Consider the following 26,761-nt stretch of genomic DNA (forward strand, 5'->3'; position numbering starts at 1 on the left):
GCTAGAATTTGGGGGTAGCTCCAATAAAATCATGTATGTAAGGAATTGGCAAACCTTACATGACATTTATATTATTAATAAGCACAATAATAAGGGTCTGGTAAAGAAGAAAAAAAGGTCTGACTTGGGTTTAAGTTTTGGTTCTGGCATATACTAACTATGTAACAGTTGCCAACTTGCTCAAATTCTTAGTGTCCTTCTAAAACCATATATCACAGCAGAGTTGCAATCTGCATCACTGTATATTGTTTCTACACCTGGAGTTCCAGACATTGATGAAATTACAGGTCCAGATCATCTAACCACCCCACCCCCACAAGAAAAACCCCTCTATGTTAGAGGTCCTAGCCTCAGATTATAAACTCCTTGAGGGTAGATGGCAAGATTTTAAGTTAAATAAAAACCTTTTCAGGTGATATCATGGGATCACGAATTTAGAGCTAGTAGGGATTTTAGAGGTCATCTAATCATTTCCTCATTCACAGATAAGGAACCTGAATCTCAAAGAGGTTAAGTGACTTGCTTCTAGGTTTCCCAATGAGTAAATGTCTTAGGTAGCATTCAGGTCTTTGAGATTCTCAATCCAGCATCCTATATACCACAATATGCTTCTCTACATATAAGCTGCATAACTGGTATGGTGCTAGAGTTTATTCAGCATGCTTCTCTTCTGCTCATATGGGATATTCCAAATGCATATAATGAAGTAAGTTTGGGGAATGTTCTTTATGAATTTGGATTCTCCCTATGAGAGAAGACAATGCCTTCTTTAATGGTCTAGTATTTGATACTGTCATTATAAGCACTGAAATGTATTCTTCATAGTTTTTCTCATTAAATTATAGATTCATTGGACAGACACACTGCTCATGCTCCAGGCACTTAGCATAACAAAGTCTATTTGTATCCAGTCAAAGGATACATGTACAAATCAGAAATGTAGCCACCATTGGGTTCCAACTCATTCTTACCCAAGAGTTCATCACTGCACACATCCAGGTCTGCCTAGAACTACAGACTGGCTGTAAGTGACCCAATACATTCTATCACATCTCATTCCTTTATCCTCATGACTAAACACAGCCACTGAGCAGACCTACTAAAAGCAAAATCTAGAGTGAGAAAACCCTAGCTACTCATGATTAGATTCATTATAAGTAAGCTAGAATGCAAACTTGAGCTGGTCTAGTTCCAATTGGTTAGAGCTTACGAATTCACCAGTTACTCCATATGCAGGAGGGACCAAGTCTGCATAAGCAGCATCAATAATAGCTCACTATATTCTCTGAACTTAGCCATCATGACTCAGTGGCTTCCTGAGTGCTCCTGTGAACATTCCTATGCCTGGAGCCTCCGTTTTGGGGGAAAGGTCCAGACCAGCCACCCCTCATCCTCTGGACTTAGTCATCATACCCCTCTTTACCTCGTTTCTCCCCTCCCTCTTGACTTTTCTACTTCCCTTTTAAATGTTATTTTCCTCCATTCAAATGTAAGCAATTCAAAGGCACTGGCTTTCTGTGTGTATTTGTATTGTCAGGGCTTAGTGCAATTCCTGACATATTATTGATTGACTAGAGAGGTAACCTGGTGTAGGGAAACAAATGCTTAATCTGGAGTTAGGACACTCCTGAGGGTCCAAACCAAATTAAAATGTAATGGGGAAATATTTAACAAAATAAAAAGACAATAAAACATAGATAACATTACATTTTAAAACTAAAACAATGTTGATCCACAGGGATCCTTGTGTCCAGATAAACGGCCTTGGTTTCTCTTTGAGTTTAATACCATTAATTCAGGAGACACCTTGGTTTGAACTTGAGACTGGGCAAGTCAACCTATCTGGGCATCAGTTTCCTTTCTGTTGAATGAGGATAGTGTCTTCAGTAACTACCTTATAAAGTTATGAGGATCAAATAAGATAATGCATGTTAAGTACAATACATCTTTATTCTCTGCTGTATCTGCTAAATGTTTTCTGTATGGCTATATAAATATTTGTTATTATTTCATAAATGATGAAGCTGATGTGAGACTCTAGTAACTAAAGGAATAAATGTTTTTGTTTTTTGTTTTTTGTGAAGGAAGGGTTTAAGCTGAAGGTGTAGAATGCAGGGAAATGTTGCCCCATTTCCTCCTGTCTACAATTCCTTTAAAGTTTTTAGTATCCATCCCTACCAAGCTACATAGATATTTTCTTAACCAAGTTTCATTGACTCTACTGTATCTGTTTTCCTTATCCTTTCCTACAGAACCTGCTCTGGGTGGAATCAGGCATGATTCTGATATAAAGGTACAATCTCATGTATTTCACTTTCTCCCTGTATTAAAATCCCATCTCTGCCACTTACTTACAGTGTGACCTTGGACAAGACATTTAAATCTGGGCCTCAGTTATTCCATCCGGAAAAAGATGGGATTGAACCAGAAGTCTTCTGAGATCACTTCCAACTTTAATTCAATTTACCTAGTTATCCTTGGACAAGGTTTTTGTTAGGAGTCTGGCAGATGGGTGGGCAAACAGCTGGGGAAACAAGGGGTGGGGGTCTCTTCTTTTAGTTGTATTTGGTTTGGTTTTAATTATAAACTTAGCAACCATCAACAAGCATAAACTCTCAGAGGTGCAACCAGAACCAAAAACAAAACATATTGTACATGAAAGCACAAGTCTGTTATGAGCAGTGTTTATGATCAGAATTTGATTTGCATGAATGCAAGAGAATATGAAGTGGAAACTACCTGCTTAACCAAAGGGAAGTACATTGTTAGAAATATAGAATGGACTCTGCCTAAGAAAGGGGAAAAATGATGAAAAGTTCTTTTTCTATTTGAGCTCTCTTCTATTATGGGCCTTCCAGAGACCCAGGCCCTTTCCTGGAGTCATCCTGGCCTATACACTCAAGCAGCCCTGTTCTTTTCCCAAGTCACTGTTGTGAATCTGAAAACTGAGTCCCCTGTAATAAAGAGCAGACCTCCTAAACCCAACCCTCCCCTTCCCTTCATGAGGTTTTCAAATTAAAAGCAGTTCAAAACTAAGTCCCGTGGAGGAGGCAAAAAGAAGACCCGATATTTTCTCTGAGTTTAGGGCTTGCTCTACCTGACAGAAAAAGGGAATTCTCTGATTGTATACCAAATATTCCACAAATAGTCCATGGACCATTTCTATCCTAGGTTTTGTGGGAGCGCCTAACAATCCTGAATGGAAAAAATCCTCAAATACTGATTATTTAAGCCACTGGCTTATTAATTAAAATAATATATGCCCACAACCACAAACTTGAAGTCAGATTAACCATGGCATCTTTGACCTTCGTGGGGCATACTGAACAAATTGCCTCCCTTCCCCGCCCTGAGATGCATTCCAGAGTCTCAGTAGGCTGAGCTGTACGGTCTGACTCAACAAGCCTCCCCCTTAGAGAGGGAGTCACAGTGAGGGGTCCCTAAGGAACTCCTTGCATCTCGTGGGGAACACCTTTGACCCCTCACTAGCCTCAAGGCAGTCTTTACTGAAACACATCCTCCTTCTCTCTCTCTAGAGGACAGGCTTCAAGTGCAGGGTGGCCCAAGGCAACTCGAAGCCTTTGGAGCCTCGGGCTCCGAGGGCCTGACGGCCTGAGGCAGAGGCGGATCCCTTCTGCACCCCCTCCTCCCGGCCTCAATTCTCTTCCCCAGAGCTGAGAACAGCACATCTGTGCGCCACATCCCCACACCCTCCGAAGAGTTTTCCCAGGAAAAGATTCCCCTCCCCACCCCCAACTCGCCTCCACCATCCCAGCCCTGCAGGGAAGCGACTCTGTTGGGCTGCGTGCAGAAGGGGCTCTGTGTGTTGTTTAGTTGGGAGTGGGAGATGGGGGAAGGGGAAGAGGGCTGCAGTGACATTTCGTTTGTAATCTCACCAAATGGTTTTTGGTTTTCGAAACCTGAACCAACAAAGGAAAAGTGTTCTCCCCACGGTTCCCTTCTCTCCACCTCCATCCCAACCCCCAGCACACCAGCCCAGCTGAGCTTTTAAATTATTGTCATTTGTTCGGATGATTCCGTAAGTATTGCCCATGCTTTCTCTGTGCCAAGAAACTGCGTGGACGTCACAGATGAAGTTCCTTTTGGTGGGACTGGGGGTGAGCAGAAGGGAAGGAATGAAAGAAAGGAAAAAAGAAGGGGAGGGGAAACCTCAAACAGCCATCTCTCAGTCAAAACTGAGAAGTTCTGAGCAGTGGAGAGCTCTGGTTTTAATTCTTTGTTGTAATACCAAACCTGGACTCCAGCAGCTTAAAGGAATGACGAATGAACGACTTTGGTGTAATCTCTCTCTCTCTCTCTCTCTCTCTCTCTCTCTCTCTCTCTCTCTCTCTCTCTCTCTCTCTCTCTGCCTCCCTCTTTTCTTTTTCATCTCTCTCTCTATGCCTCTCTCTCTCTGCCTGTCTCGCTGTCTCTGTCTCTCTCTCCCACTTTCCATATACTTATTTGCTTCCTCACTTCACCGACGGCTGAAACGTCTGAATCTCAGGCTAGCAGCGTTCTGAACTCTTGCACCCTCCTGGAGCAACCAGGACATCCATAGACTTTACCAGACCTCAAGTCTCAGTTGAAAAACCTCATTCTTAACCCCTTATCCCATACCCCTCCCTCTCAAAAAAAAAAATAGTAAGAAAAAAAGCTAATACGGGCGGGGGTTGGGACCTTCACACGGCGCAACGCCTTAAAAAGGGCAATAGGAATGGGGATCGGGCCCGAGCGGGTCATTCCTCCTAAGGGCACATATGGTGAGTGCGTGGCACCTCCTATGTTTTCTATCAGTCAGATACCCAGATAAGAAACAAATAAACAGTAGTCTGACTTAGAGGCAGAGGCTTCTCTCCCTATTCCCCGGCTCGCAGACCACACAGGACAACCAAGTACGTCGAGGGAGCAATCTTGTAGCATCTTAGAACAACACCAGGGAAAGGTCCATCCTAGCCCTTTCCAGCCCACAGAGAGCCAACCAAGCTGATTGACAGGCGTAGAGCGAGGTCGTCCCTGAAATCTAATACAGGGACCGCAGGGGTCGGGAGAAATTGAAGCCAAGGATCCCAAGCTGTGGAAATGGCTGTCTTTCTGGCAGGCCTCGTTGCAGGCTCTTGCAGGGAGCCTAAATGCAAGGTCTTGGTGGGTTTGTTTTATTTTACTTTTGGACGGGAGGGAGGCGCATCATTGGCTTCTCCCCATTTCCTCTCCTTCTGGTCTCTGAGAGTGGCTCTCTTGGAAACAACAGCCTTTCTTCCATTTGCTTTCTCCCTTTCCTCCTTACCCCCTACCTTAGCTCTATGACCAGTCAACCTCAGCTCGCTTCAACCTTCTGAGAATGTCACACATGGAAACCTTTAGCAAATGTTTGTTAATGATCATAACAAAGACAGCATTCAAATTAGGCAGGTAATTACAAACAGAAGGACAATTGGGTGCTGGCTTGCTCATCTATTTTCTTTTTCTTTAAAGTGAGGTTACCGCCGGACACTCCCGCCTGAGTCTCCATGTAGGCGAATAAAGCCAGGGCTCCATAAAGCGACTCTGAAATGAACTGTGAAGTTACCATTTGTGGGCGGGCAACATTGGGGCCCTCAACTAGAGAGGAAGGCGCGACTGGATGCCTGTTTAGCTGAAGCAAAGCAGAGCCTGGAACCCTGATTTATTGTGTTCTCGTTCCTTTTTCCCCATTTTCAACGTTGTTTTTAGAAAAGGTACAAATAGCACCACCTACCATTGTGGATTTTTTTTTCATGATCTCCCTTCTTTTGGGGGATGGAGTAGAGAGGGTCGAGAGTCTCTTTGGTTCTTTGTCTACAAGCATTACGGTATCCTGTTAGCATTTCGAACAAGGGACTGTTCATCTATTTGCCTCCAATGATTTCCTGAAGGAACATGTGGAAGCAATAGTGGGGTTGTGCAGTCACCCAAGCTGAAGATGCATTAGAGGAGAATATGCAGAAAGGACTCGAGGCAGCAGGGACTCTCAGGCTCAGCCCTAGGGTCTCCCTCCTCTCAATTCTGTGGGATCACTCCACCGAACCCCTTAAGGTTTGCACGCCAAGCTGAACTTCGCACATCAGCCCCCCCAATTTTTTTAGGGGGTGCAAGCTGGAGTTAGTTTTCTATTCCCCTTCTCCCTACACTTCAGCTGGGAGCTGGGGGCAAGGGAATGCTTGGACTGGGGAGATGACATAACCATGTTTCTTTATGAGACTTCTCTCTAAAAACTCTGCCTGAAAAGACGGAGTGGTAACATTATTCGAAATACATTCGTGACACCTTTCCCTCTCCCAGCGCACGAGCACACACACACACACTCTCTCTCTCTCTCTCTCTCTCTCTCTCTCTCTCTCTCTCTCTCTCTCTCTCTCTCTCTCTCTCTCTCTCTCTCTCTCCCTCCCCCCACCCCCCCCCCGTGTCGAGAGAGGGAGGACTGTTTTCTGGAGCGGCAGCGCCCCCTGGCTCACAGAAGCAGGATCACACACACCACTTGAAGGAACCTCGTGCGGAGCTCGCTTCCTAGAGAAGCTTGCATGCAGATGGCCCTCAGTTTTCCTCCCTTGCTCCTGAGGTGGAGAAATAGAGGACTAGGAAAAATGCCCTCCTCCCGATCTGTTCTTGCAGAAGGGAGCGCTGGAGGAGGGGGCAAAGGGCTCCATCCCCCAATGCCCATTTTAAAAAGGATCTCCCACATGCTTCATTCATCTCAGCCTTCGCAGAAGCCTGCACCAATCTTCCAGATTCCAGATTCCCCTCAAAGACAAAGCACGGAAAGATACGTGATTTTAAAAAGTTAAAGATCCTACATCAGCTCTCCATTCTTTATGTTCTCATCAGACCTATCAGGCTGCTCTTGGAAACAGCCATCAGCAGCAGATCGCACCAAAAACATCGTCTACATTACCTGTTCTCCTAAAGACTCAGGGTCAAAATGACCCAGTGACTATGTGCGATCTACGAGGGACCCCATCTTTGCCACACCTTCCTCGCCCCCTGGCCAGAATCTAGCGAGCCCCACTAAATATTATTCCTAAATGTAATTTGTTTACTCTGGAGGCTGTATCCACAAATCAACATTTTTTTAAAAAAAAATTACCCCAAACATGCAGCAGAGAAAAGTTCCATTAAGTGTGCAGAGTTCATTCATGAAACTGTGAGCAGTTTGTATTTTAATGAAACTTTTCCCCCTGCAGCGCAAGACTATCAAAATACATCCCCCACACCCTGCACCCCATATGGCCAACTCGTCCCTCCCCACCCCCAGTTGTTGATAAAGACTGGAGACTGGAGGTGGACCCCCTGCCTAAGTAAAAGAAGACAGGGAACACCCAAAGCTGTAGGCAGAGCGTCTCCAAACTCCGAATATGAGAGTCAGACTCTTATTTTGAAGAGGGTTGGAGGGGGCTTCATTCCTGACAGCTATTTACTTAGAGCAAATGATTAGTTTTAGGATAGACTTTAACATTGAATCTATTACAAAACGCGGGTTTTGAGCGCATTACAGTTTCAACTAAGAGAGAAAGAAACAGGAGGAGGAAACAGTTATAGGAGATAGGCATATATATATAATTATATCTAAATATATTTTTTACTGTGCATGGTTTTCATTGCGGATTAACGTAGAGGAGAGAAGGTAAGGGAGGACAAATTTTTGAATTTTCGACTTTGTTTTCCTTTCGGGGGAAGTTAGGTCCTGAGGCTGGAAGAAATATGGTAATTTCACAAACTTTGACGATGGGGAAAAAATGCTGGAGCTGATCTCTGCATTCAGAGAGTAATTTATCCTAAGTAAACCTGGAAAAGTTGGGAAGCAAAATTACTTGAAAAGAAGAGAGAGACTGAGGACTTTTAAAAAATTAGTATTTTTCTAGCCTCCTTTCTAGGGCCCCCTCCCCCTTAAAAACTTGAAATTATTTAAACATCATTTTGAGATAGGAAGAGGGCATTATTTAAGAAGGCACTGAAGCGCTTTAATCTGGTATTTCGCTTTTTTTTTCTTTTGTGGGGGCGGATTGAGAAGGAATATAGGTCTTTTGCCCTGCTCCTGGTGACCGTTCCTGGGAGATGGCATGTTTTTAATGAGTATTTTCAGTTCTCTCGGGGGTTTAGCTGATCGAGGCTGCCCGCTCTGTCGAGGGAGGTCCAGACTAGTTTTGGGACAATTTGGAGAAGGGAGGTAGATTTGTGAGAAGAGAGTTCCAGAGGGAGTAGTGTGACTGGGTGAGAAAGGCTTTGCTGGAGGTATCCTGGGACCTTGGATATACGGACTGGTTGGAGAACTGGGGACGCCAGGGGTGCGTTCGTAATTACTGGACGGCGTTCTACTCTGCAACAAGGACTCAGACCCAGGGGAACCGCGGCGGCTGAGAGGCGCTCTCCGGGGTTATTTGCGTAGGGCTGGGAGGGGGTGTGTCGAGGTTTTGGGGGGGGGGCACTCTGCTGCCCGTTAGCCAGGGACTCCTAAGGCGTCAAGGAAAAAAGTCGCAGCTCTGCAGTGATAGAGGGCTCTCTACTTCGAGAAATGGTTGGATGGATGATGGATCTGGTCTGGAAGAGGCGGCGGCATTGGCTGGCTGTCTGACTGGCGGGGGGAAGGAGTTCTGGCATTAATGACAAACACATTTGGAAGAGAGAGCAGAAGCCGTCGTCGCACCGCATTCCAGAAACCTGGGATTTGAGGAATTTCGAGCTGGGATCAGGCTCCTTTCCAGGAGTCATTATTATTATCGTGAGCGTATTTAAAAAAAAAAAATTATTCTGGAGTATTGCCGTTCTCTTGGATTCTCTGGCAAACCACGGCAACAGGAAGGAAAGTAGGAAAATCGCCAGAAAAGTGCCGGATAATTTCTCCAAGCAACACATGTGGGGAGTTTAGGGGAGGACTAAGCTGAGAAACTTTTTGCGCAAGGTAAGAGATGGACTGTGGGGCGGGCCCCTGTCTGTGGTCTCCACAGCCTCTTAAAAAAAACTACAGCCACCTAACGGGGTCCCCATCTCCAACCCGTTGGTCCAGGGCCCCTGGCCTTGGCCCCTGCGCGCGTCTCTTCTAAAACTTGTGGCATTGCCTGCCCTGGTGTCCCTGGCCTAGCCTCGCTCTTTTCTTCTCCCTGCTCGCCGCCGTCTGTTCCTAGTCTCCCCAGAGTCCGTCTTTTGGCCTCTTTGCCCGCCGCGCTTCCTTTTCCCCCCATCGTCTATCCCCATGTAAATCGGGTTTTACACGTGAGATTAACTTCTCTTCCGAGCGCCAGGGCGCGGGCACTGCAGTCGGAAACAATTGACCTCGGCTGTTCTTTTTGAGAGGCTCGAAGGCAGCCGAGGGAGAGGGGCAGATTCTATTGCCTGGTGGCTGCCCTGACTGAGGTGGCCAAGTTTCTGGGGCCGTCTGGCTCTGGTCTCCGGGAGCCTCTTCTCTGGGCTTGTCTACGTGACCCCCTCTTCCGAGTTGCTCATTCCCTCTGTTTTGGGGAACTGAGAATTCACCGAAGCACCGCTAAGGAGATCCTGTCACATCCCGATTCTGGGGTGTAGGGGAAAAGGCGGAGGGCAGAAGGGAGTGGGAGTCAGCATTACGACCCTTCTCTTTTGGACGGCGCCCCTTCTACTGAGATGGGTTCCCTTGGAAAAGTCTCGCGGCAGGGAGGCCTGGGAAATGGGGTTTTGGGCTCGTCAGCCAGTGGATTGCTCAACTTTTTTGGAACGAATAGCCTTGGGACCATGATCACTCCATGATAAAATTGGACAGCAATTTGGACTGAGTGGAAAGGGATACAAGGTATAATGGAGAGACTCCAGTCCATAGGCTTCAGCTACACAACACAAGCCCCTCCCTGCCCCTAAGGGAAGGAGCAACAGAGTGGGGGGTAGGGGAGAGGATAGAGTGAAGGGGGAGGTTCTGGGATGACCACAAACATCAGTTGCCTCAGTTTTCTCTCTCAGCAACTGAATGCCTTAGACTGAGACATCTCAAATGCCAGATTCCCACAAGCCTCTCTCTTCTCCACCCGCTGTCCCACATTCAAATGCAGCCTTCTTCCAGATAACCACTGGAATATTCTTTTTCTTTCCTCATTGCTTTCAAAAATCGAGGTTGCCTAACCTCCACTTTGCCTCTCTGTCCAGACCCAGCTTCCTGCTGGCTCTTGGTTCTTAAAATGTAATTTAAATTTGAGACTGAGAATAGTGAAGGGAAGAGGGAAAAAGTGTGAAAGCCTGAGGCCCCCCCCTTCTAAATTTCGAAGGACAAGAATCGGTTTCTTTGCTGAGCAGATAAAAACTCTGGACTCCCCCCACTGAACGCCCAAACCACAGCAGCTCTGAGATGCGTCCAGCTGTGGGACCTGAGGTAGGGAGGGGAAGGGAGGAGGAAGCAACAGTTTCTAGTTTGGGAACGCCACTGGCGCCGAATGGGGTGGAGAAGTGCGCCCCCTGGGCCTCGTCGACTAGTAGGGCCCTGGGAGCCTGGAGTCCTTGAGTAAAAAGAACACTCCTTGTTGTCCTATCTGTTTGTGATGAGAAAGTCACGAGTTTTGTGGAAAGAAAATTTAGCAACCCAGCGTGAGCTTGGCGCTAGCCTGGCTGTGGCACAGGAGGCATCAGCTGTAGGAGGATCGAAGGCGGGCACAGTCAGGGTCTCGCAAGCTTTCTTCTCCTCCCCATCCCCCCGCTCCCCCAGAGGTGGGTGTGGGTCGTCGAGTGTTTCTTGCTTCTGCTTAAACTTGCTTGAATTTCACTCTTTAAACTGATCGAGCTCTGGGTCTGCCTTTTGCTAGACTACCTTAGAACCGGATGGTGATTAAATTTGATTGAATCTTCCCCTTTTGTCTCAAGTTAATCAATGACCCTGCTGGGTCTCTAGGAAGGTGGGCTGGAGGCTTTAAAGTGTGAATGTTAAACACTTCCTTTTGACTAAAATATGCCAGACTACCGTTTTACTCTTTGGAGGAGGCTTGGAACAGGAAAATATAACCAGTGGGGGATGGTTAGTTAGAGAACTAACGTTAAGAGCCTACTATGTGCCAGACGCCGTGCTAAGTATTGGGAATAAAACGAAAGGCAAACAACCACAAACAGTTCTTCTTCTCAAGGACTTCGCTTGGGGAGGAAGGTGTCTAGGTCTGGAGGGAAAGGGTAGAGCGTATATAGCAAGAGTTTACTAAATGCTTGTTGGATGGATGTAGGGTACTTGGAAGGAAACCACAGGCTTCTCATGGAGAGGGCAGGTTTGCCTTTCTCTTGGCTTAGCTCCGCGCTCCGCTGGGGTCTCAAACAGTATTTCTCTGCCAGTCCCCCTCACCCCCATTCCTACTGCTTTAAGGTCTACAGGAGGCGCTTGTGTACAGAGATGTAACCCTAAACTCGACCGCCCCCCTCCACCGTCCAATCTCCTTTCTCTTAGGTCTCAGCAGAAAACAATGCAAACTGCACACATCCTGCCTAAGGCGCGGCAGCAGAAGTGCTGAGACGGCTCTGAGCAGCCGGGGGGGACTTGCTGTGCAGGAGGTGGCCCGGGGGCTGTGCGGGGGTGACCGTGGAGCCAGCGTAATTGAGCTCAACCGCAGGAGGCAAGAGGGCGGTGCAGAGAGGGGAGCGGGGCTTCTAAGGAGGCAGGGGTGGGAGGGGGGCAGTTTGAAGAAATGTTGTGGACGTGGGGGGAGGATAGTGCTGCGGCCGGTGCCTGGCTGATGTGGCGCGGTGGCGCGGCTGGACGGTGCCAGCGTGTTATTTCTCTTGGAAGGGGCAGTCTGTGGGTTTCTTGTCCAGTCCTTTTCGCTGTCGAGGACTGGAGAGCGAGTTCTCCTGGGGCAAGGTCCGTGGTCCTGTGTTGCCCTCTAGCGGGCAGTCCAGTGAGTGCCCGTTACCTTGTTTCTTTCGAGAAGAGGCAGCCCCTAGCCCCAGATTTTGGTATAGATGCTCTTGGATGGAGCGGATCGCGTTGAATAAATGTAAGAACTGGGGATTCTTCCCTTTCCCTCTTCATTGAGATAGAGGATTCAGTCCCTGTGGCCAGGTGTACTGATCAGAGCTGATATGGAGTGAGTGCAAGGGTGGAGGGGCTCATAGAAAAATGTCCCAGGAAGCTCCAGGCGGGGGTGAAGGAGTGCCGGGGTGGTGTTGGAATGGCTTGGGAGGGGAAGGGGCGTAGAGGAGGTATTGGTGGAGCCTGGGAAAGAAAAGGGGTTTTTGAAGTTCACGACCACCATTTTTTTCCCCCAATATTGTTTTCAAATTCCTTTCAATTCTTCTCTTTTCCGTCAGCCTGTGCCTTTTTAACGATCCTACATTATTGTGCAACGGGAACAGTAGTTTCCAATCAAGCAGCGGTTTTTGGAGTCGGCCCGCGCGGCCTGTCCCGTCTCCCGCTGCGCAGTTTTATTACGGTTTACAATGGTGTGTAAACCAGATTGGGTAACTCCTGGACTCCAGGGGAAACGGCGTCTTTAAGTTGCAACAACTACAAATCCCCAAGCCCCGGACTTTCCCAATCTTGGTCCCTTGTCTCCCTGGAGAGTGGAAATATGCGAACGTTCACCTTCCTTTGCTCTTTCACGCTGCTGAAATGGAATGAAAGAAGGTGTGTAGTATTTGACCAGCGGGAATAGACTCCCGGTCAAAACTCCAATGGTTGGTTTTTACTGTGGGAGTATGGGGCTCGTGAATGTTCTGCTGTTTAGACAAGGATGCTATTGGGGTGGGAGGGACGTGGATCCCGGTCGGTGGTTTCCAGTGAAGGAAGACACCAACTAGGAAGAAAACTTAGAAGGGATAGCTCTCTTGTGGATGCTTTTCTCTTGTCTAGCCAGAACCGATGATGGCCCAAGCGAAGTTTTACCGGGTCACTAGGGAATCCATAGCCACCAGGGAGTCCAGGGTCGCTGCATTCCGTTGGAAATATTACGGGACCGGCTTGAGGTTTCAGACTTGTTAGGTTGGGATTTGACTCGAAGTTTCCTTTAAAACCTAAAACACTGTCTCCTAAAAGAGGTGAATTTGGGTCTTGGAAAAAAACCTAATTAACATTCCTTTCGCCTCTACCTGAAGTTGCGACAACGCCTTTCTGCACCCCATCATCTGCGGTACATATTAGTGATTCAATACTGCCATCAGGTGGTCATTTTCATGAACAACAAGTGAACCGTTTAAGGGGGGAAATAACCAGTTCAGAAAAAGTTTGACCTTGAATGATGATGGGAGTTTCATTTTACTTGATCGTAGGGAAAAAGGCAATACGTCTCTTCTGTTATATGCTGACTCTGAGTGGTTAGTTATTTCCCCAAATTGTTAATAACCAGTTTTTCTGCTTGGGGTAACAGTTGATTCAGTAAAGAAAAAGTATTCTAGTCTCTTAGGCTTAACTGTTTGGAGTGACAGTAGAGATGATTCAAGCTTAGAGATTTCCAAAAAATGCTTCAGAATAAAAATACAGGACCCACCCCACCCCTGCCCATCATTGGAATGTATAACGGGAGCTCAGTGATAGCAAAACAAAACATCGGAAATATGCAAGTAGATGAAGGTGTAGACCAGAGGAACAGCAGGCTAATCTAGTCTGGTGTGCTTTTCCTGAAGATGTCCCAGATTGAGCAGGACACTTGGATTGAAAAAACACAAAACAAAACAAAAGCCCTATCATTTTCACATTTAGAATTAGCTCTGGAGAGCTGAAAGTAGAGGACCCTTTGGGAATCTGGCCCTTGATGAAGTCATTGTTTAAAGAAATCATGGTTTCCCTTGGAATTTAATGGCTCTTGTCAGTAGTGGTGGTGGGAGTGTGTGTGAAAAATATTCCTTAGTGTCTGTATTCTTGCTGTTTACTTAGTTATTGATTTGGAATTACTTTTTCTGGCATACAAAACATGCCTCTGTTTTTCCTGACAGAATTCTTATACGCTATGTCTATTGCTTTTTTGTGGCTTGAGATTTTTGGTTGTATTTTTAGCTGGATTTTTTCTGAGTTTTGTTTGTTTTGGGCAGAGATGATTGGCTTCCTTGACAAGTTAGAGAGATGAATGGCAGTGGTGTGTCAAGCACATTTGCTTTCATGTCCGTGTTCCATTGATGGGCTGTGAAAGGCTCACCTTTTTTGTTGTTGAGTTAAGTCCTCTCTGACTCTGTGATGACATTTGGGGATTTTCTTGGCAAAAATACAGGAGTGGTTTGCCATTTCCTTCTTCAGCTCATTTTGCAGATGAGGAAACTGAGGCAAACAGGGTTAAGTGACTTTCCCAGAGTCACACAACTAGTAAGTGTCTGAGGCGGGATTGGAACCCATGAGGATTTCCTGATTCCAAGTCCATTGTTCTATCAGCTTCATTAATTTTATTCCATTTCAGGACTGGATATAGATCAATACAATTACAAAGTTTATGATATATTTGTATAGTGCTGAAAACTATACAGTATCACATTTGATCCTTACCTCAACCTAGTCAGGGCTGCTTTCATTATTTGCATTTTACAAATATGTTAAAAGGAGTTTTAGTAGCTTGCCAAGAGAACTCAGTAAACAACTGGGAGAGGTGAGGTAAGAACTCAGATTTTCAGGTTCTGAGGAAGAAAGGAAGGACAAGAGAAATGGGGGAGGGGGAAACACAAAGACCTAGGAGCTTCAATGATGACATAAATCTAACTCTCTTCCCAGATGTTGAGTTCCCTTTTTGTCTCTGACATCCCAAGAATGGATCTTTTATCTTTTCCATATCATATCCTACCTAGAGTCCAGCATCTGCCCAGCCCTAGAGAAATCAGAAAGCTTTAGCTTGGATGATTTAGCATCCAAGGAAAATTGATAATGTTTACTTTTCCGCATTTAAAATTGTATTTTATGCATCTTTCTTTGAGCGGGCAGTGCAATGGAAAAATTTGTAAAGGAAGATGGAAGGAAGCTTTGTAAAGTAATTGAAACACAGTGTCTTATCCCCATCTCTGAAAGTACATAATAGTAAGAGTCATAACTCCCCAGAGATTTCAGTTATCATCTGGTGCATGATTTAATTTAATGTCTCAGCTATTGATTTTCATTAGCCTTGGGGGAAGCTAGGAGTATGTTCTGGTAATGTTTACCTTTGAGGCACACATCTGTGAATTCAAGATTAACATACTTAGATTTCTATGAGGGCTACCAGTTCTATTGTGGAAACAAGTTTTCAGTAAGCATATGTTGATATTGAACATTCAGAGTATTATCTCTTTTTCCAATGAGGTCTGTTTCCTTACCTCATTTTCCATGTTTTTGAATACTATACCCAGGGCATCAGAATTTCTCAATCTGAAAAAAGCAGAAGGAAATCTGGCAGCCTGGAAAGGGTAAACCTATCTTCAGGGCAGGGGCCCATGAGCAATCAGTCACTCCTTTAAAGCCTGGGAATGCTTTAAAGATGTATAGTGAGTAAGTCTATCTAAAGAAATACAGGATCAAAATGTGATAAAACCAAGAAAGGAGGCTGGCTCTGGAGGACCTCTTTGAAGTTTCCCTAAGTCTATTATCAGTGGGAGGTTGATACATAAACACATAGGCCATTACTGCTAATTGTAGTAAATAAGACTAGCCAGGCTCAGCTTGGCTGGCATGCTGTGCTGGCCACAGTGTGGAAGCCCCACTGCACAGAGAATTGTCAGCATCCCAATGCATTGCCAGCCAGCTAACACTGTGTGACTGTATTGTGTTTTCTCCCCCTGTTGTGAGGGGTAGAGAGAAAGAATACCACAATTTACATTAGGAAATAGTGTGGGGCATATTTAGATTATCATTCATGCATTTTCTATTCAGAATAAAGAAGAGGACCCTACTATTTTATCCTAGGGCACCACTTTCCCCTACCCCGCCCCCCCCCAGACCCTGACACAAACTGAAGCACATTTTTCCTGATGGAAATCAGCCAGTTAGAAATCTGACTTCTGCAACTGTGTGTCTATAATGGGGGGAAAAAGAGGTGATCAGACTTCAGCAGAGATACATTAAGGCTACCATCTGCTTGATACATCAAATGGTTAAATCAATAGGAAAAAAAAGTTCGTAATCTACTGAGCACCATGGGGTCCATGGATTATTTATGAAATTGCCTTAAACAATCCAGTTATACCACAGTATAGCCTTTACTAGGGAAGCAAAGCAGCACAGTGGAGAGAATGCCAGGCTGGGCATCAGGAAGACTCATCTTCCAGAATTCTGATCCAGTTGCAGATATTTACTAGCTGCATAGCCCTGGGCAAGTCACTTAATCCTGTTTGCCTCAGTTTCCTCATCTGTAAAATAATCTGGAAACCACTTCAATATCTCTGCCAAGAAAAGCCCAAATGGGGTCACAGAGAGTAGGACATAACTGAATGAAAACTCAACAAGGTAGCCATTACCGTTCCTATTTTCTGTGTCTTAGCTGGGTATGAAATACTGCATTTAGAAGAAACTATAAATCTGTAGCAATGACATAGTTATCCTCCATCCTAACTTCATGAACCCTTCCACTGGCCTAGCACCTACAGCCACGCCCAGCACTTTATAGGCGCATAAATGGATTGAGTTGAATTTCCCATGCTTGTATGAAAAATAAGCCATAGACAACGTGAGGATACTGGGTGGTATTGAACCAGAGAACCTGGATTCAGTTCTATTTTTTCCTCCTTGTGTAATCTTGGACAGATGATTTCTCCTCTTTAGGTCTCACTTTCCTCATCTGTAATAGGTGATTGGACTAGATGGCCTCTAAGGTCCCCTCCAGCTCTAAATCTGTGATCCTCGGATTCACTTGAAGAGGACCATTTAGAAAAGTGTATCCTTTTCAAAGCAGTAGTTCCTCTAAAGTCAGTTACATGCTGGGCTCCATGTAGGCTAGAGTACCAGCATACCTTAACATCAGTCCTAATAGTTATCTTTTTATCAGAACTTTAATACTTAAGTCTCATTATTTCCCTTTTTTATTGCTTTTGTATGATGAAGTAAGAATATTTGATAGGTGTGGGGGGCACTAAAATGGAGAGCAAGGGATAACACAATTTTAAAAAAATGAAGGGATAGAGATTTTTACAGAGTTCCTAAGAATAGGAGTATGGAGGCTACAACTGTCATCATTTGGCTACTCTTTCTTTTTTCAGCTGTTTTTTTTTTCTTTCTCTCTCTTCGTCTTTTGTTCCCCAGGCATCCCTTTCTCCTTTTCCTCCATTTTTTCTGCCTTGCAATATAATTCAAACTGCCTCCTTGTCTTCTTATGACAAAAGTAATATTCATTCACTTTTTAGTACTCAAGATACAGAGTTCCTGTAAAATGTTGGCAGAATGTGCTAGCAGTTCTACTGGAACACATAAGAACATTCTGTCACTGGAGTCTTTAAGGAGCACTTACTTGCCTTGGGCTTTTCTGATTTATGGGTTTGTGAAATTTTCAACAAATCTGGACACTGGCCACAAAACTTTTGGTTAATTCCAAGGAAACTATTCCAGTGTTAGTAAAGAATAGATCCCCTTTTCAAGTGATACTCCCATAACAAATTTAGAGTCTTTTAAAAAAATTCTTCATTAAAGTATGTCAAGAAGGCCCACATTGCACATTTGGATGTAATCTATGCCAACAAACATGGAAAATTTTAGTCCAAAAACTGAGAGATTTGGAAAGCTTATGAGCAACAAAGACTGAGATTGTTATTAAAACTTTAAAAAAATTTCAATTGTTTTTTCAATATCCCACCCCTATCACATATCACACTGCTGCCAGATTAAATTTACTCATATATTAACTCTGATCATGTCCCTTCTGCTGAGGATCCCTCACTAACTTCCCTTTGCATTCAAGGCCTTCTAAAGTCTGCACCCATCTCTAATACTGCATATGACTTTTGGTTTACTGGGCATTGCACAAAGATTTTAGTGCCCTTTTGTGCATTAATAGTTTAAAGTATTCTTTGTCTCCTCCAGTTAAACTAGACTCTATGCCATCTCACTTCTGCGTTTCATCTATTTTTGCCCCAGTGACTTCCTTGGTGCTGTTTCCTAGGATTAGAAGACCTTCCCCACAATTTGGACTGGTTCAGATTATCCCTAATCTTGAAGATTCAGCTCAGATGTCCCAAGGTCTCAACCAGCCCTATTCTGATTACCGCCCCCAGTTCAGACATCAACTGTATTTTAATTTTGTATTGATTTCTCATAGTTATTTGGGCATGTGCTGTATCTTTGTCCCGGATTGTAGATGCCAGGAAAGCAGGGGCAGCAAAGTGACTTATTTATTATAATTTGTGTCCCTTCCAGCCCTTAGCCCAGTGAGTGCTCTGCATAGAGTTGGTACTTATTAAATGATTATTAAACCAAATTGGTTGCTGTTTGTGCTCTTTATGGTATGATTGGGTACGTTCTTTGTGCATCTGAACATCTGAATGTTTCTATAGCCACCTGTGGGCTAAAAATGTTTACGTTTATGTGGATTAAAATGATAAGAAAGTGTAAAGTGTAGAAACAAATCATCTCTATTTGTTTCGCTATTGTGGTGCCAGGGAATTCAGTTGCTTTTTAAATAGGTTTTGATGAATAACTATTGTTTTGACATCACCTGGATTTTTCTCATAGCCTTCTCTTTCCCTTTCCATAAAGTAATTCCTTATAGCAAAATAATGTTTTTAAAAAGAGAAGGAAGTAGAAAAAACCATTAAAATTCATCAACAAATTGGAAAAGCTTGACATTACATGCAATGTTCCATACTGCCTGGACCCCAAACTCGGCAAAGGCGTGGAGGGGAGAAGATGTTCTTTCAAGGCTCTTCTTTGGGGCCATGACTCTTAGAATTTTCACAGCTTGGCTTCAATTATTTTGTACTGATTCTTCCCCTTCCGTTGTTATCATTGGCTGTGTTGTAGATACTGGTTTTCTGGATCTGCTTATTTCATTTTGCCATTTTGAGAAGAATTTAGAATGATCCAGGAACTTAGCGTCTAGTGGAATATACTTCATCCAATGGGTAAATTAAAAGTCATATTCAGTTGCTAAAGATAAAAATCTGAAACCCAGCACAGTATTTTGTCTTAGTATTTGAGAAGACCAAATCATTTTAATGAGGTATCAGTATGTGAAGATTCTAATAAGTTTGTTGGGGGTCAGTGTGGTATTGTGGGATAAATCCAGGACCTGTATGTAGTTAGGGAAAACATGGTATTGAATTTCCTTGATACTTATTAGTTGTGTGATCTCAGGTAAGCCATTTCATCTTGAGATTCTGTGTGTGTGTGTGTGTGTGTGTGTGTGTGTGTAAAATGGGAATGATGATACTTGCACTGCTTATATAAGAGGATATAGAAATTTGTTGTAATTAGAGAATAAAAAGACTTTTCGATAGTCATTTTATTCATAGAAGGGAAGATTTAGCTTCATCATATTCACCTCAGATATTCAATTCAATTCTTCCTTCCAGCCTGGACAAATAAAAAAAGCTTTATTCCATGGGCAAAGGAAAGAATCTCCTCTGAATTTTTCCTGGGTTTGTCTCTTAGCCTGGTTTTGTCAGAGTTGTAGTGTGGCTTCCAGATACAAGAATTAGGGGAAAACCACTGAGCAGAAAGTTTATGGATATATTCACTGGGCTCTAAGAATTAATTTTATTTTTGCTTGGCCCTTTTCTATTTCAGTTTTCTGTAACTATGGGTGCCTCCCCATGGGCGTTCCTGGTCTTGGGATGTCTCCTCACAGGTAAGGCTGCCAGTTTTACCTTGTGTTAGCATTTTATTGTGAGTCTTGGCTGAGATCGATGCTTTTCAGATATTTTCATACAGGCAAACAAAAGGGCAGAATTAAATGCTAATCCAGGGATTCCAGGGAAGTATGAACAGGGGATTGTAAAACTCAGACTTTCAGCCTTCTTTTTCCTTTCATGTTAGCTTTTTCCCCTTCTTGAATTTTCTAGATAATTATTTCTGATATTCAATTCATTTTGCTTGTTCTGAAACAAATGTATTTTCTAGTTTCCATTTCAAAGAAGGCCATCAAAATGCAATTTTATTACATATATGACCAGAACATTTGAAGTGTGAATGATAATAATGCATCAACTTCTCCCCTGCTCACCTTGGTCCAGAGTCTACTGAAGGTGGCTCAACTGGGCATGCTAAGATATCCAAGGGAGATAAATCATCATCGTCACCATCATTATCATCTCTAGCAATGAACTTTTTGTAAAGAGAAGACTCTTAAAATGGCTTCAAAATCACCGAGACAAGTTCTCACCAATACCTTCATGGTAGAGGAAAGTGAGGCTCTTGGGGGAATCACAATTGGAGCAGAAGGACATTTAGGTTGAACGTCTGGCTAATAGACATCATTTTTTGTTTTTCACCCAGATGTTTGGTCTTTGTGAATGTATTGTCTACAGCACTGAACATCCCATTTTCCCTGTAGTCTGAAAGAATTAGAGCCCCTAAGTTCCCTCTGGTGGATGGTGCCTTAGGGTTTGTCCATGAGGTAGAATTGAGTAAGAGAAAAGATTTAGTAGCTGTGGCTTATTGCACCTCATCAGCTGTGCTTGTTGGAGTTTGGGGCTGCCTGTAAACATGCTCTTAGAGCCACTTATAGCAATCAGCAAATCCTTCATTGGGGTATAATCCCATCTGTAGACTACAGGAAGAAGGAAAAAACCAATTCACGTTTTTAAAATGTCTCTTTTCGTATCAGTTCTGTAGTTGGGAAAACAGAGGCTGAAAGTGGAGGCAGAGAACTGAACTGAGAAATAGAACCCAGGTGTTTAGGACTAATCGTAGAACCATACAATTAAATGACCTATCACCCTACTCTTTTTTCTTGAATTAATTGGAGTGGAGCAGACTTGCCAGAGCTAGTTGTAAGAAGTATAATGTGTGTAATTTGCAAGCACAAATGAAGCTTGTTCAGTTGGTGTTTATCAGGTCCAGTTCTCATCGCATGTGACCCTGGGATTCTCTTTACAGAATTCCATCATAATGAGCCCATGAATGCTTGATCCTATTATTTTGTTGGTCATTCTGCAATCACATAGAGCAGTGTTAAAAGTTAAATGTTGGTGTTTAATTTGTACACACACGCACATGTAATTTGGAGCAGGTCTGAATCGGGGAAGTTTCGTGGGAAATGGAGGGAGAGGAATCTCTGAGACATTTTAATGAGCCATCCTTGCAGATGCTACGACTGCTATAGCTCGATCTTGTGTAGTGTTCCATGCTAACAAACTTTACATAGAAGGGGTCCCTGTCGGGATAAGCTGCCCCTTTTGCTTCCCACAGTCTCCCTCAGTGAGACCATCCTTTCTTGAAGCATCCCATTCAGAAAGGCTTTCCTTTCACAGGGCCGTGGCTTACATTTTGCCAGCTTCCATTACCCACTGTCTTTCCGAATGAGGATGAAAAGGTTGTGCAGCTGCATTCATCTTTTACCCTAAGATGCTCTGGGGACAGTGAAGTGAGCTGGCAGTACCCAATGCAGGATGAAGAGGACCAAAAAATAGAAGTCAGAAATGAGGAGAACAACAGTGGCCTTTTTGTGACAGTCCTGGAAGTGCTCAATGCCTCAGCTGTACACACAGGGCTGTACACTTGTTACTATAACCATACTCAGACAGAGGAGACTGAGGTCGAAGGCAGAGACATCTACATCTATGTGCCAGGTGAGTCTGAAACTCAAGCACTGGTATTGTTTTCCTATCTGATCTGTTGACTCAAGTGGAATTCCAGGAAGCACGTTGATTTGAGGGCACCCATTAACACTGGAAGACAAAGCCAGGACCTAGAATATGACCACTCTTGAATCTTTCTTCCCATAGTATTTTCCAGACTTAATCAGTACAAGGAATAGAGCCAGTCATTCTCCTATGGGACTTTAGGGTTTGAGTGTGCTAAAGAGAAAGGATTATTATTATCATGTGTTGTAATTGTGAAATCAGGAATTAAGATGGGGAAAAAAACTTCCCATCCATTGGCTGAGATTTGGAAGGGAACTTAGACTACGTCCTTCCCCACACTTACAGCACTAACCCCATAACCTGTTTGGAACCAAGAAATAGCAACAGTGACAGAGATAGACCATCATTTAGTATTAATATCAATTTCACGGAGTCCTTATGGAGACAGTAGAATTGAATGTACCTTTCCAGGAGTCACATCACAGATACTTAAAATGTGTTGTTATTTTTAACTTGTACAACTTGAAAAAAGAAGAGACAGTGTGATATGGTGGAAAGAGCGCTGGATTTGGAATTAGAAGGCAGCCCTGGGCTCAAGTCTTAGGAACTGAAGTCCTCCTGGTTCAAGCAACCTTGGGGGAAGTCATTGAATACTAGAGCCTCGGCTACCTCATCTGTAAAATGGGGATAATACTTGTCTTAGCTACCTCACAGGAGGAGAATCAAATAATAGAGGTGAAAATACTTTTTATGTATTTCTTAGAAATGTAAACTACTATTACAAAGTATGACATTCTTTGGAAAGGGAATGTCACTGTCACAGAAAAAAAGGGGACTTCTGGGGGCAAGTGATTAAAATACTTTGCTTAAAGAACAAATGCCACAAAACTCCAACCCCAAATCCTGAGCATTCCAGCCCAAGTAAAAGGATGCCAGTGAAGGCATTGCCTGTATGACTTGGTGACCAGAGTCTGAGTGGCCCCAAGAGACCAATCTAGATGTCACAGAACTCCCTTGGAAGGAGACCCCTACCAATTTCACAGTTCTCATTCAGCCAGGGATAGTTTGAGTTTTATTATTGCTCCCAAGGCAATATTTATGTATAAAATACTGTATTTCCATGCATTGTTTACACTGTAGCTATACCCTCTAAATGTTTGGGGAGGCTTCCTTTGCTACAGATCGGTTACTCAGCCCATCAGTTTGTTAAGGGGTTAATTACTCATGGGGGTGGTGGTTTCTGCATGGGGAAAACATCAAAATACTCCTTTTTCTCTCCTTAGGGTGTAAACACCACCCAAGAAGACCCTTCTTGACACAGGGAGCTAGAGATCTGTTTTGTTTTGTCATTAATAAAGGGCAGGCAAGCTCTTCCTGGCATTTTTGCTCAAAGGTCTAAAATGCTAGCTGTGACCATGTTAGATTAAATTAAGTAAATGGTTTTCTTTAGAAAAGGAAATGTTCGCTGACAGTACAGTGTTAGTCACTTAGTGGTATGCTAGCCATGACCTTATTAAATATTGATTGGTCTGAGTTATAAATCCTATTTATCACTTGAAATTTTATTTAAAAAACTAAAGATATTTGTACTTATTTCAACAGATCTGGCCATAGGCAACTGAAGCCTCAAAACAAAACAGATTTTTATTGTGTTTTTTTTGTGTTAGAACTGCAGGGTTCAAAGGCAGTCTAGCTGGGTTTTTTCCCAGGGAAAAACTAGGGAGTTTTTAGGTTGGTTCATATCCTAATTCAAATCACAATTGGAAGCTGAAAGGAATCTCAGATCATGTACTTCAACCCTCTCGTTTTATGCATGAAAAAACCACATGAATGACTTGTCCAAGGTCACATAGCCATGTGGTGATGGAACCAAGACAAGAAAAAAGATATCCTGACTTCTGTTCTCTAATAGTCACCTTTTGAATAGTTCACATCTGACAATTTTGTTTAGAATTTAAAAAGCACCCACCCCACAACAGTCTTGGGAAGTATGTAATACATGTTTTATCACCCCTCTTTTAAAGATAGCAAAGAACAGTAACTGCCCATGGTCCTGTAGTTAGAAAGCGCTTGAGTCAGGATTCCAACCTAGCTCTACCAACTCAATCTGGGATCTTTCTTTTTTAAAAGATGGGCAGTGGGACCCATTGTTCCTTTTAGGATACTATCCTACCTCTTAGTCATGTGGTTCATAATGATGTAGAGAAATATTTTTCACTGGTCTGAACTATTTCTTTTCTACCAATGCCATTGCTATTAATTCAGCTGGAGATAAGTTCTCAACCAAATCAAAGTGGTATGTTGTAGCATTTGATGCCTGTTGTTTGGATAAAGCACAGTGGAATCATCAGCAATTAAAAGACATATTAAAATAAACTTTTTTGAATGCCAATACAACTAATTAAACTTGTTTAGTAATGATTTAGAATTAAACTATGTTAAAATCATAAAATATTAAAATAGATTTTCAGATATTCTCTTATTCACTTTTTTATATGGTCATAGTATGTACTGCCTTCTTTTTATTATTTAATATTCAAGCCTGAAACATTTGCCCTGGATCCATGAAGTTCCTGTTTGAGACAAATATGTGCAAAAGAATATGAAGATTTTCCCCTATCTACTGGCCCCTTTCCTTTGCACCTCTCTCTCCATCCTTAAAACACATACACATACACATACACACCACCTCACTTGATCTAACCATCTCTGCTAGCTACCATCATATATCTGTTCTATCTTTTCTACTTCTTTCCTCCCACTCTTCATTCTTATTCCTGATTTCATCATCCAACCAAAACTGCACTCTCCAGTGTTTGCTTAATTTTCAGGTCTAATGATCTTTTTTCAATTATCCTTTTTGATCTTTCTTTAACCTTTGGCATTCTTTGTTCACCTTCTCTTTCCTCCTGGAATTCTCTGTTCTCTGGCTCTCCCTTAGCCCTTCTCCAATCTATTTGACCATTCCTTCTTAATCTCTTTGATGTGTTTTTCAGCCGTGGTATGCCACTCACTGTGGTATTTCCAAAGGTTCTGTCCTTGGTTCTCTTCTCTTCTTCTACTATCTATCTGGCCACTGGATCCAGATGGCTCAGGAGAAGAAAGTAAGGCTAGTGACCTTGCACAGCCCTCCCTCACCCAAACAAAGTCCAGTGCAAGTCATGTCATCATTTCTCTGATGTCATGGTCTTCTTTGAAAATGAAGGACAAACACAACAACAACAATCTCTTGGTCCTCTCAACATCTCCTGTGGGTTCAATGATCATCTCTGTTGGGAGGATTCCTAGATCTATATCTCTAGTCTCTCTCCTGAATTATAGTCCCACCATACTACCTGCCTTTTGGACATCTCAAACCAAATATACTGACCTCAAACTTAACATCCACAACAGAATTAATTGTCTTTTCCCAGTTTCCCTATAATTGTTGAGGGTATCACTGACTTCCCATTTACCCAGGCTTGCAATTCAGGGTTGTCCTCAGCCCCCTATGCTCACTCCCCTGCGTGTTCAGGCCATGGCCAAATCTTCACATTCACACAGTCAACATTTGTTCAATTCATTATTATATTTCATCAGGACTATTTTAGTACCTTTCTAGTGAGTTTTCCTGCCTCAACTCTGACCCCACTTTGATTCATCTCTTATGGGTCTCTCCCTGTCTTCTCTCTATTCAATTAGCTATGGTTGTTCCAGATTACATTTGGGATCAAATATAATGTCCTGTTTGTCCTGTGATTCCTATCCTGGCCATATCCTACCTTTCCAATCTTTTTGCTTCCCTCCATATATTCTTTGCGCTGGCCATCCTGATGGATGCTGTTCCTTCTACATGACCCTCTATCTCCCATCTCTTGCACTGCTCTTCAAAGCCTTAGATGCCAGCTTGACTCAAGTTCTCTTAGTTACTGCTACATCCTTCTATGCCTCTGTACTTCATAACATGATAACAGGAACATGATACTTAATTTTGAAAATTACCAGTGAATTTCTGGCTAATATAGGTGTATAGCGTCAGTATTTTTTAGATTATAAGTAGACTGTTGTAGTTTATGCTTGACAGTTGACTGCAATTCCTCTCATCATTTGTAATGGCCAGTGCCTTTAAACTACATCTTCTGGATATTTGTGCAATGATTAAAATGAATATTTTGTGTTGTTGCTTCCAACAGATCCAGACGTAGCCTTTGTACCTTCAGCCATGGTTGATCATTTAATTTTTGCAGAGGAACATGATTCTGTTACCATTCCATGCCGCACAACTGATCCTCAGGCTCAAGTGACCCTGCTTAACAGTGAGGACAAAGTAGTACATGCATTCTATGATAGCAGACAGGGCTTTATTGGAAACTTTGCCATGGGACAATTCAAATGTGAGACAGTCATCAAAGGAAAGAAGTTCCAAACAATTGAATTCAACATTTATACAATAACAGGTAGGTTTTCTTCCTCTCCTGAACCCTCTCCTTTTCCCTTTCTCCCTTTATGTGTCTATCTCTTCCCTCTAAAACCGTGTAACTAGCTTTTATTTTTAAACTAAATCTTTTATATGGAAAATTTGGAGGTGTATTTATCCCCCTATCTTAAATCTGGGGTAGAAAAACATATTAAACATAATTAATTGAGTCATCTGTTTTGTTGGGTTTTGATTAGTTGAGATGTGACTTCCATGATATTAGTGATCAAGGCTGCCATTTTAGTAGATTATGTTATATGTTATTCATAATAACAGGTTAAGACTTATGCCAATTTCACCCAGGATTATCAGATTCAAGTCTTGATATAGTAGAATTCCATTCATTTTTTAAAAAAATTACCGCTGAATAATGAATCTACTTTTCTCCTTTAAGCTCAGTATACTCTCCCATGTAAAAGAAAGAAGAGCCCCACTTGTACATTCAGACTTGTCTCTTGCTCTTGTCTGATGCTGCAGTCTCTCTTTGGATGGCTGTGCCAAATGTGCCCTGCACAGAAAGTCATAGTATTCCATTTTGGAGCCAGCTATACATTTGAGATGTATACCAAGCCAGAAAAGTCAATTTCAGGAGTTTTTAGAATTTTGCTATGACAAATCATTTACAAAGATACATGTATATGTGTGTGTATATATATATATATATGTGTGTGTGTG

The 26,761-nt window shown here is 43.0% G+C and overlaps 1 protein-coding gene across 6 annotated transcripts in view; it reads left to right on the forward strand.

Moving 5' to 3' along the window:
• Positions 1-7,444: 7,444 nt before the first annotated feature.
• Positions 7,445-26,761, forward strand: part of PDGFRA (platelet derived growth factor receptor alpha) — a 50,953-nt gene continuing 31,636 nt past the window's right edge. The window contains exons 1-4 of one of the 6 annotated variants that reach the window (XM_072620788.1): positions 7,445-7,639; positions 19,613-19,673; positions 21,298-21,615; positions 25,803-26,066. In XM_072620788.1, coding sequence (XP_072476889.1) covers positions 19,625-19,673; positions 21,298-21,615; positions 25,803-26,066 — 631 coding nt within the window. In that variant the 5' untranslated portion in view covers positions 7,445-7,639; positions 19,613-19,624. Of the gene's footprint in view, positions 7,640-7,680; positions 8,915-10,469; positions 10,681-11,417; positions 11,568-11,928; positions 11,949-19,612; positions 19,674-21,297; positions 21,616-25,802; positions 26,067-26,761 lie in introns of those variants that run through there. The other 5 variants (XM_072620789.1, XM_072620792.1, XM_072620790.1 and 2 more) reach the window with 5 other exon arrangements.

The sequence above is a fragment of the Notamacropus eugenii genome, chromosome 6, assembly GCF_028372415.1.
Source record: "Notamacropus eugenii isolate mMacEug1 chromosome 6, mMacEug1.pri_v2, whole genome shotgun sequence".
In the NCBI taxonomy this organism is placed as follows: domain Eukaryota; kingdom Metazoa; phylum Chordata; class Mammalia; order Diprotodontia; family Macropodidae; genus Notamacropus; species Notamacropus eugenii.